Raw genomic sequence first — 12214 nt, 5'->3', positions numbered from 1 at the left:
AGTAGAGTTAATTTCATTTGATATTTTTTTCCCATTGGGTTATCCCAGCCCTAGAGAAGGGCGCTGGGTCTAACTCAGCCAAGTGGCAGCAAATAATCCACCTTCACTTGGATGGAAACTAAATGCTCAATTCTAAATAGTAATTTAAGGGAAAAGAAAATTGCCTGCAATGCTGGGAATGGGTTAAGTACAATGTTCCACTGCTGTAGCTTCCCACACAACAACCAATATCATCAATGTCTGATAAATGGGTGGGAGGGGGAAGGTGTTTTGAAAGTTTTAATATATTGATCTCTATGTGTTATCCTGAATCACCAAGGCAACAGAACATTTTTCCAACCAGACCCTAGCTATTTTTAAAAGGTATTATCTTCTTAGAATCCATCATCTTTTGAATTACTGACAACTGTAGGTATGAAAGTAATTTTAGTACTTTTTGGACTGACGATAATACACACAGACGATTCAGAACATTTGGTAACTTGTCTCTCTGCTGAATTCATTTTACTGAAGTAATTTCTCTCTGCCATCACAGAATATGGAAGGATATTTCTGATATTCAATCCAAAGCTTACTTGTTCCCATCTCCTGTCAGATTTTGCCGCTAGTTTCAACAATTCATTAATCCAGATGCTGCAAAACTTTACTCACACCAGAGGTCCAATGGGAATGCAGATGCAAGGACTATTTGCTTGGGTTTGTAAAAATCAGACCCACATTTTGCACACTCCAGGACCTATGAATGTGCAAAGGGTGGTCTTATTCACATGTGAGATAAGACTGAATGATGAAAACAGGGGCAACCTGCTTTGACTGGTCTGAGATGAGGCATCCTCTTCAATAGCTTTAATTCATTTTGGGTCAGTATCATGCTCCAGTTGGTGAAAAACTGGCCACAGCTGTCAGGCATCAGAAAATTCACATACACAAATGTCTTAGGGCAATAGGCTAGTTTGCAGTGCAGTGGTCAAAAGAGGTTCACTGACGCATTTGCTATGCTTCTACAGTTGAACACAGATTTGTATGACGAGACAAACCTTTATGGCTTCTATAGTAAATATTCATGGAGATGAGTATTTTGTTTGAATCCTGTTGCAATATTTAGAAAAGTTTTCTGGAATTAAATTATACTGTCACACCAATGCTCACTAAAGAAGCATAGCACTGCTCCCAAATGGAAGTCCAGGAAGCAGATATCAACCAGCGAAAGCTTCTAAGAAGTCAGAAAAAGAAAGGGCAGCTGCTGTTGGGGGGGAATAACACAATGGGATTCTTTTGACTAATAGAGATCCATTTGCGATTCTGCTTTTATGTCTCCGGTACAAGCATGACCAGAGTTCAGTTCTTGATTTATCAAACGCTTATTTCAGAGCCAAGTGTCTTTTGCCAGAGCTGAGAGGGCTTGATTAAAATGTATAAACCCCTCATCAATTATATATTTCTTCCCACTGTACCTCCATCATGTTCATAAACTGAAGCTCTATGTGCATTAATACAGGAGCATACAGCACCATTTCCACATTGCAATTGAAGGTAGTATTGACTGGCTTAATGTGTAATTAAACATTTCCATCCACATACAAAGTCAAGATGCAAATAATATGGGTTAGCAACTGATAGTTCCAGGTGTCATTCGCATCACTCCTGTCCCTTTGATGGCCCTATATGTTTAGTATGGAAGTGAGAGACTGCAATGTGAATTTTTTATATATATATACACACACAGAGAGAGAGAGAGAGAGAAGTTGGTCCAATAAAAGATATTACCTCCCCCTAGCATGTCCACCTTAATTCAAGCAGCAGTTACTTCAATAGCATTCCCTTTCTTCTTTGGCATTAAACCTCCTAATTGTTCCTACAGTCTACTGTAGTTTCTATAGTTCTGACACCCTAATAACATTTAAAACAGCATCTATATCGATAGATATATGCTGAGGTCCATTAACTAGCACCATCCATTATCAACTCAGTGGATAGCAGAGCCAGATTACAGGCAGGGAATGGTAGTAGCACAGACTATGAAAGTACCCACTGGTATTCATCAAGTGATAAATAACCTGGGATACACCTGACTAGTTAAATTATTTCAGGGCTGTTTTGACACATTTTCAACAATGACATGATGTCAAATGTGATTAGGAAAACCCAACAGCCAATTCAAATTCAGGTTTCTCTAAAGCAATACAAAACAATTTCCTAGCAGCCTGATTTGTAATGACATTTACATTCCTTGGGAAGATTTCACTTGTCTCAGAACACTCTAGGATTGGCAGTCAAAATCTACCCATTTTCAAAACTGAGCTACCTGTAAAAAAAAAAAATGTTCAATGCAAATTTTTCATGAGGGAATTCATCATTGTTGGATGTGCTCTTATCTGCTGTCTGCCTGAGTCTTAGCTACACTTCAGGGGGATTTGTGGACAGTCAGTGCATGCCAACATGTCTGACTTACACGCTACCTGCCAAGAAGAACAACACTAGAAAAAAAGGCACAAAGGCCCTGTTCTAATATAGAACCTTCCACTATTTGTTCCCTAGTGAATTTTGTGTTGGATGTTTAGTTACACTGCAAGCTCCTAGGCCCAGGACCGAATCCTACAAACTTCTACTCAAGGCATTTATTTAGAAGTCATTGTGTATGCACTGCAATAGGTTAGGTCACATTGCTTTTATTAAATACATGCTAATTATGGCACTCATATTGCAGTATTTCAGGTCACACTGCAATAATCTAGGGCACAATGTAATATTTAAAGCCAGTGGTACACTCATGTGAGTTATCGTTGCTTGACAATAAGTGTTTGCAGACTTGACACCATGTTTTTCCTTGTGTTGGGTACACTACTGGGCAGACCACTGCCACTTTTACAAATAATAAATGCTAATATTAAGCATAGGGGAGCAGGAAAAAAAGGCTCAACTTACATTCTTATACATACAGATCACAGACAAATGTATCTTCAAGCAGTAGTTAATGATGAATTGTTTGTTAATTAATGTATCGAAGTTTATGCTGTAAGCCAATTCCCCTATGAATGAGATTCATGTCCTTATTCTTCATAGTAATAGATATTTTTTAAAAGCCTCTTCAAACAAGAACCATGTGAAACTTGCTTATTTCACTTCCCAACAGTTTGTAAGAACATTTTCTTAGATTTCAATCCATTTGGGCATTTTGGACATTAAGGGTTCAAAAATCTCAATCCAAAACTGCCTTTCTGCACGGAAAGAATATGAACCTGCAAATCTCATGTGATTTCAACCCCAAACCACTAATTAACTCAGGCTTTCTTCTGGTTAGGCCTAAATTCACACAAATGATCTATGAACCCCAGTAAACCTGGTATAAGTTTGTAGTAAAACCTGAAATGGAGGAAAAACAACAAGGAGTACTTGTGGCACCTTAGAGACTAACACATTTATTCAGGCATGGGCTAAAACCCATTTCATCAGATGCATGGAGTGGAAAATATAGTAGGAAGACACACACACACACACACACACACCCCTATATGCTTCCTCAGCTCTCATCCCCTAACTTCCCTGCGCTACATTGATGACATCTTCATCATCTGGACCCATGGAAAAGAGGCCCTTGAGGAATTCCACCAGGATTTCAACAATTTCCACCCCACCATCAACCTCAGCCTGGACCAGTCCACACAAGAGATCCACTTCCTGGACACTACAGTGCACATAAGCGATGGTCACATAAACACCACCCTATACCAGAAACCTACTGACCGCTATACTTACCTACATGCCTCCAGCATTCATCCAGACCACATCACATGATCCATTGTCTACAGCCACGCTCTAAAATACAACCGCATTTGCCCCAATCCCTCAGACAGAGACAAACACCTACAGAAACTCTATCAAGCGTTCTTAAAACTACAATACCCACCTGCTGAAGTGAAGAAACAGATTGACAGAGCCAGAAGGGTCCCCAGAAGTCACCTACTACAGGACAGGCCCAACAAAGAAAGTAACAGAACGCCACTAACCATCACCTTCAGCCCCCAACTAAAACCTCTCCAGCGCATCATCAAGGATCTACAACCTACCCTGAAGGATGATCCCTCACTCTCACAAATCTTGGGAGACAGGCCAGTCCTTGCTTACAGACAGCCCCCCAACCTGAAGCAAATACTCACCAGCAAATACACACCACACAACATAAACACTAACCCAGGAACCTATCCCTGCAACAAACCCCGTTGCCAACTCTGTTCACATATCTATTCAAGGGACACCATCATAGGACCTAACCACATCAGCCACACCATCAGGGGCTCGTTCACCTGCACATCTACCAATGTGATATATGTCATCATGTGCCAGCAATGCCCCTCTGCCATGTACATTGGCCAAACCGGACAGTCTCTACGCAAAAGAATAAATGGACACAATCAGATGTCAAGAATTATAACATTCAAAAACTAGTCGGAGAACACTTCAACCTCCCTGGACACTCAATAACAGACTTAAAAGTGGCAATTCTTCAACAAAAAAAACTTCAAAAATAGACTCCAACGAGAAACTGCAGAACTGGAATTAATTTGCAAACTGGACACCATCAAATTAGGCCGGAATAAAGACTCTGAGTGGATGGGTCACTACAAAAATGAAAAACTAATTTCCCCCTACTGTTACTCACACCTTCTTGTCAACTGTTTGAAATGGGCCACCCTGATTATCACTACAAAAGTGATTTTTTCTCCTGTTGAAAATAGCGCACTTTAATTGAATTGTCTCATTAGAACTGACCCCCCACTTGCTAAGGCAACTCCCATCTTTTCACGTACTGTGATATACACATCTTCCTGCTGTATTTTCCACTGCATGCATCCGATGAAATGGGTTTTAGCCCACGAAAGCTTATGCCCAAATAAATTTGTTAGTCTCTAAGGTGCCAAAAGTACTCCTCGTTGTTTTTGCTGATACAGACTAACACGGCTACCACTCTGAAATGGGGGAGTTTTTCTTGGTGGTTCTTTGGTTTCTCTGAAAATATTTCACAGGACTTTGCTGACAGCACTATAGGACAGCTTTAAAACTTTTTTGGAAAACAGCAGCTGTAAGATGCATGAGTGGCATTGCAGGCATATAAATTGGTCATTCTTTAAGGAACACAACTCATTTAAACCAATCAGATTGAAGGATGCATTCCATAAGTCTGTACGTGACATTAATTCATGGAAAGTTGGCATGGAGAGATGGTGATTTGTACAGCTGTCATTAGTCAATACAGTCCTTTTAATTCGCATTCATCTCACCATCTCCAGAGGAGATGGAGGAAGGTACAGTGGGGGACATCTTCCCAGCCCTAAGTTAAATTAAATTCAACAAGTTTAACACATCTGCTGTGAGGAGTGCAGACTTTTCCCTCAATCAGTTACAATATGGGCAGTCCACTAACAGCCAGATGAAGTAGCAAAGTGAGTTTAATTTCAAGATGCAAAAGGCTTGTATGGTTATACTTTATAAAGTGGAAAAGGTATCAGCAATAAAAAGTCTTTAGACAAGCATGAAAATGGAAATTCAGAGTCAATGGCTTAATGCACGATTGCATTCAACCAGATCTCCCTCCCTCTCTCTCTCAGCACTCTTATCCCAAGGGTTCGTATTTCACCTGCAGAGTCAGACTCAAAAAGAACCTTATCTGAATTTGTTTTCCTGATTGTTAAATTCATTTTAGATCAGTTAGGAAAAGGGCAAAGAATAAGATTTCTCCCTTTCTGTCTCTCTTTTGTTGTTTATTTCTCCTAGAAAAAGTCAGCTTAGATCCAGTGTCCAATGTGCAGTGAAGTTCTGTTTTTAACCAATGTTCCAGTTGGGGTGACTGATTCCATGTTTATTTATTATTACGTGAGTAAATAGAACCATGGGGAGAGGGGGAAAGAGACAATGTAGCACCACTGAGAATGCTTGAGAAATGAAGCGATTTTCAAAAGATTGACTAGAAGTCAAGCTTTGACAGTTTTGCTTGGAATTTTTAATTGACTTCTATTTTCACCCAGACACAACAGTGAAGACTGGCCAGTGAGGAACATTCATTGGCCATCGGCAGTGGAACCAAGTGGTGGTGGAAGTCACGGCTCATGCAGCCAATTAAAGAACATTTGGAGAATGATAAGAAGAGAGTTAACCAATAAGAGTGTTTGTTTTCTCCAAGGACTTCCATTATCTAACAGAGTCACTGATTAGCTGGCATGTTCCATAAACACCAGCTGTTCTCCCTGGGATTTTCTCCAAAGCAACTGACAAAGCTATAAATGGATTTGATATATCTAACCTTTCACACAGAGGCAAAGTGGGGAGAAGTTTTAACTAATTAATCTAGAGTTTGCTCCCCCAATACGATGGAGACCATGTTACCCAAGAATGTGTATCCAGAGACACTTTGAAGAAAATTCATTAGAAGAAGATTTTTTAAAAGGAAAAGAAAGTGAGGAGAAAAATAAAAAGGTCATGCTGAAAAAATGTAAAGTAGGAGCAGCTGAAACATGTAAATTAATGGCATTGCTACTGCCAAGGCCTGCAGTGTGGAACAGGTATTAAATATTCCAATTATGACTGCAGTAGGTTTGTATTATTTTATAATTGGTTTTGAGTTAGCTTCCAAATGAATCCGTGGAGAAAAGATAATGCCTATTTTAAAATATTTTTGAAATTATCCATAATGATATAGGTATTCTATTCTTTGTTATCTTTTCTCACGCCTCCTTTTGTCCCAGTATATCACTCTCTTTTCTTCTTCTAATTGTGGAGCTTTGCCAAGCATCATTCACATGTCTCCAAAACAATGAGAGCAAGATATCTTTTGTCTTGTGTAAAGAGTTTTGAATAAGATAGGCGTAGTGGGCTGTTTTTATTCACTTTGCCATGCATGCAGCTCATATTTTGGATCCTGCATTTGAAAAGTTGTGAATTGACCTGTTCAGTATTCCTGAATCCTACGATCACATTTTTAGTCTTAAATCTGGGTTCTTATGTAGCACCTTTCACATAAGGATGTCAAAGTGTATTACAATCATCAGCTATGAAATCTTCTGAACTGTTATATCCATTTCACAGGTGGGGAAATAGGGGGGTAAAGGGTGATGTTCCCAATGTCAGAAAATGAGTAACCAGAATAGAACACGTGGGTATTGCAAGAGCCCCACTTAATCTGTTATTGGCTTTATGACTAAGGATCAGATCCAGCTCACAGAGAAGTCAAAGGAATTGATTTCATTTGCTTCTAGGGGATTTGGATTAGGATCTATATACTTCAAAGTATGGTCAGAAAACTGATGCATCTTCCTACCTAACAGACCTGCTATTTGCAAAACAGACTGATCACTGTTACAGCTGCTTCCTTCTTTTGTCTATTTCAGAGACACTTTTAATATGAGAGACGGCACATCAGATAAATAACATGGTACAACGTGATTTTAATGCGGTCCCAAAGTTCAGCTTTATCTACACTATATAAATTTGGTGGCCAGGATTCATAAATGAGCTCTTATTGCAGGTTTAAAAAAAAGATGAGGAGGAGATTGTTATTAAACACTTACCCCATCCAATCCCATAGTAGTATAAATGCTTGCTCTCTTCTGACCCAAACACTTTGATCACCATGCTGTAGAGATGAAATCCTTCCACCAGCATCCAAGCAAAAGCACTCAGGAAGAAGAAATGAAGGAGAATGGCCAAGATTTTGCAAGGCACCTACCATATGAAGCAAAAAAAAAATAATTTGTCAAAAATCTTAGTAAATTTTTCCCATAATCAGTTGGGGTTTTTTATGTTTTCACACTATACAAAAAAACCACACTAGAGTGAAAGGATAGTAAAGAAAAATAATAAAACACAAGAGAGAGAGCTTCAAAGTGACATCTCTAAGGAGCCCAGGCTGTAATTAGAAAAACTAGTTGACAAACCCATTTGTATCAGATGGGCTGAAGAGAACCAAACCAGATGCCTGTTTCTGCGCCGCCCTTCCCCCCGGCATACCAACCACTCCCACTGAAGTCAATGAGGGTTAGAGGCATTCAAGAGTGCAGCATCAACCCCCCTGGTGAGGTAGTTCTAGAGACAACTGAATATGAGATAAATAGGAGATTTGGAAGCAAGGGGGTGACATGACTTGTGGTAGGAGGAGGAGAAGCTGAATTTCTCCAAGGGTTTAGTGAAAGTCAGTGCATGTGGCTTTCAGGAGATATCTCAACAAAGTGTTAGATTTAACTCAGGTCCTGGTTTTTAAAAGCTATTTAGGTGTTTTGCTGTACTCAGCATTGCAACACCTAACCAGGTTAGGAGCCTAAGTTTTATTTTCAAAAGTGATTTAGGCACTTAGGAGCCCAAATCCCACTGACTGTCCTAAATCAGTTAGGCATTGCAATGCTAAGCACAGCAAGGCCTAAATACCTTTAAAACTCTGGGCCTTAGTTTCTAACTTTATCTTGCCAGTGCGTCCCTCTTTAGTCTGCTGTTCCTCATATTTAAAATAGGACATTTGGACTCAAACGTATTGTATTTCCAATTGTGTCTTTCCCATTAGCCATTCAGCAAGTCCACAACACTCTCCATTCACTACATTACATGTTAAAAAGTGTCCAAATTGGCTTATAATGAGCCATAGTTAGGTCATGAGTTATAATTGCCTTATGGTAGTCATCTAGCTTGTATTACACACTTGCCCGTCCAATAGCATCCATTTCCCAGTGTAAGTTACAGTGCCCAATGTACAAAGCCATATTTCCCAGAAATGGGTCTAGTGGTTACAGCAGAGGACTGGGAGGCATGTCTACTGAGTTCTTTCAGACACAGTGAGCCAGAAAAATTCTGGGAAAAGGAAAAGTGAATACCTTAGAGAAGGAGCCAGGGGAGGCTGCGTGTCTGTGAATAATATAATGTTAAGAGCCCAGGTGAACACAGAGGGGTAGCCGTGTTAGTCTGAATCTGTAAAAAGCAACAGAGGGTCCTGTGGCACTTTTGAGACTAACAGAAGTATAGGGAGCATAAGCTTTCGTGGGTAAGAACCCCAGGTGAACACAGTAATTTTCTCACTGGCCAACATGGCAGTCAGAAAGTAGGGGAGTCCAACTTAGGTAAGGAGAAATAGTAATTTCAGTTTTATCTATAAAATGTTTTGAAGATAAACAAATGAATTCTTGATAAAGAGAGGAATGCCCGCTAGGAGTATGTGGCTGAACTAGAAACCTTCTTCTTAGGTCTTATTCAGCTCAATTAGACAATGTTCATAAGCTTCATACAGAATACATGAAATATAAGCATGGGCTTTAATTGTCAACTTCCCCTAAGGGGCTGACACCGTAACTGTTATCGCTGATTATTCCTCAAAGAGATACATTTTCTGCCAAATCTCATAACAGCCTGTCTTATAAAAACAGCAAAACCTAATCCTATGCTCTTCCCCACTCCTCATGTATGCACACAGCACACTGCTCTTCCACTGCTAGTTGCTTTGCAAGGCTGTCCCATCATACCTAGTTTCTCTCATTACATAGCCATCTGATAGATGTGGTTGCAGATGATTTACTGCAAGACACACTTGTTTAGTCTGCTTTAGGTTAAGGTATATTTTAGGCCTTCTTGGAATGAATCCCAGCTACATCTCAATATTGCATCTTTTCCAGCATACTGATGATGTCTGGATTGCTTTGCTTTGACAATATTACTCAAAAAGCGTTTTAGACACCTCCTGCATTTCACAGGGGCCTTTCCTAGTTTACAATCCAGTTAAGTGAGAAGACAAAAGAGCAGTTATTTTCTTTCCTAGCATCCTTCCTTTACCTGGGCAAAGCCCACAGTAATGCTTCAATTCCCTGGATGCCTATGTGCGAAAATAACGTTGCCAATGGGAACCAGTCTGCTGCCTCCACTACTTTCAAATGTAAATTAGCAGCTCCCTTTGTTGTACTAGCTTAGCTGCCATGTCCTGGCATTTCACGCTTTTTGGGGGTGTTTAGAGACCTGGTAATGTAACGCAAGTTGAACTCTCCCAGTCCTATCTGAGCTGCATTCTAGAGGTTCTAAACTGGAGCAGGGACATAGTTCCTGTTTTTCTGATATACCAGTAACAAATCCATAAAAACTCCACTGACTGCAACAAAATAACTCTGAATTTAACTGATGTGAGATCAGTGTCTGACCCACTATTCTTTCACAATGCCCAAATCAGTGTACAAACAACACTAATACATAAGGAATTTTGAAATGTTTTGGTGACATTGGACCACATCTCTTCATTGATGAAACCTAAGAAAAATATCCTGGTTAAGTTCATCATAATATCAGAGGCCAAATAATAACATGGAGTCCATTTAAATTCTATCTGATTTACATACGAAAGGTGCCCCCTCCCCCCCCCCAAAAAATGCAACAGAAAACCAACCTACAATAGAGGCTAGATCTGTAAAATGTGAGCTGTCCATTTGCTGCCCAGCCAACTAGATGTATCAGAAACAGAAAGTGGCTGAGCGAAGCAAAGTCAATGTGGAAGCAAAGGAAATTAAGATTGATGCAATCCATGGATGCAGTATGAATACAGGTTCGTTTGGGCAAATTGTCTGAATCTACCTTATCTTGGTGCCTCTAGCTGGAGTGGCAGTTTTGTTACAGTACCAAAAAAAAAAAAAACCCACCATGAAAATGTGGTGTTTATATACTGCTGCACTCATCATTTGATCTTCAGTTTAGGTAGATACTCGTAGGACTGCAGCCTAAGTAAAGGTAGCTGTTTTTTCCTCATCTTGTGGAGTTGCTTCATCCTTTCTTTCCTGTGTCTATGGTTCAATAGTGCTCAGAGGATCACAGAGTGAACAACAGCTCAATATGCCAACTGCAGAACTTCAAACGATTGCTGATACACACTGGGTTTTGCCAATAAAACATAAGGCTATTTACTGCCTCTAGGTCACTGTAGACTTCATTTTATTTTGTGTAAATACATGTGATTTCCCCCCCACAAACATGCAGGTCTCTGGATGCCGCTGGCTTTTTGTTTTGTTTTGTTTTGTAGCATGTGAAAACAATTTTTTTTTTTTAAATCCAGTCTGGCTGCCACTGTTTGGATGGCAAAGATGCTTGATGTGCCTGTAAGTAGGAGAAAATATGGTATGGGCAGAAGCTACTCTCTCTAAGAAAACGGCCCAGGTGATTTCAGGATTAATTCTGTACTGAGAGCTGTAGAACATATAATGTCAGTTTATCCCTATTGTTGAAGTCTTAGGGATTAAATTTTCTATAAGGAGCTAAATACGTTTAAAGGAAAGAGTTCCTCTGTTTTATGGTTACACTTGACTACACTTGTGCTCACCCTACAAAATGAATGTAGTAGAAATGGCAAATGGACAGGTAATGTAACTGAGATCTGCTTGAGTGGCACAAACACTGGGCTACATGCAGCTCTCTTTGGTATCCAGGCTGAAGCACCCAGATTCCACAGTGGGTTAGAGAGATCCTGAATAAAATCCAAGGGCAGTGGTAATTTCAGGTATTGCTGCATCATCTGGGGGTTGGACTAGATGACCTCCTGAGGTCCCTTCCAACCCAGATATTCTATGATCTGTTGAGATAATGCCCCTCCTAGGCTTTTGCTGTACTTAGTTTGGCTACATCAACCTAATTGTTACTACACTTTATTTGAAAATATAAGAACATAAAAATGGGTCAAACCAATGGTCCATCTATCCCTGTACCCTGTCTTCTGACAGTGGCCACTGTCAGATGTTTCAGAAGGAATGAACAGAACAGGGCAATTTTGAGTGATTCCCCCGATATTCTGTCCCAGCTTCTGGGATTTGAAGCGTGAGAGACACCTGGAGCATGGTGGTGTGTATAGGGTTTATAGAATTGTTTTGCCTTGACTAGATAGACTCATCTCTAGCAGAAAGAGAAGATGAAACAAACCACAGCACCTAGAGTAAATTCTCTCTCTTTTGTGCAGTATCCTCCAGCCCATGCAATTAAAATAGCAATTAAGGGTAATCAGTTTTAAAATTAGTAACAGCAGAATACTCAGTAAGTAAAAGCTTTCAAGGACACAGGAATAATAAGAAGGATGAATTGTAACACCAAGGCTCTTCCATCCGAACACAGCAACAAACAAAAACAATAATAATCATGTAGTTAATACTTATGAAGAGTTTTTCATCCATAGCTCTGAAAGACCTTTATAATTATATGTACATATAATCATCCT

The 12214-nt window shown here is 39.8% G+C and overlaps 1 protein-coding gene across 2 annotated transcripts in view; it reads right to left on the bottom strand.

The window, feature by feature from the left end:
- ADGRD1 (adhesion G protein-coupled receptor D1) overlaps positions 1-12214 on the bottom strand; it is a 245556-nt gene that overhangs the window by 68568 nt on the left and 164774 nt on the right. For both annotated transcript variants that reach the window (XM_034791144.1, XM_034791146.1), the window contains one exon: positions 7563-7716. In XM_034791144.1, the coding sequence (XP_034647035.1) occupies positions 7563-7716 (154 nt within the window). The remainder of the gene's footprint in view (positions 1-7562; positions 7717-12214) is intronic.

Source organism: Trachemys scripta, chromosome 15 (assembly GCF_013100865.1).
Source record: "Trachemys scripta elegans isolate TJP31775 chromosome 15, CAS_Tse_1.0, whole genome shotgun sequence".
Taxonomy (NCBI): Eukaryota; Metazoa; Chordata; order Testudines; family Emydidae; genus Trachemys; species Trachemys scripta.
Note: the sequence above shows the minus strand (reverse complement) of the source record. Positions and strands in the feature narration are given on the sequence as shown.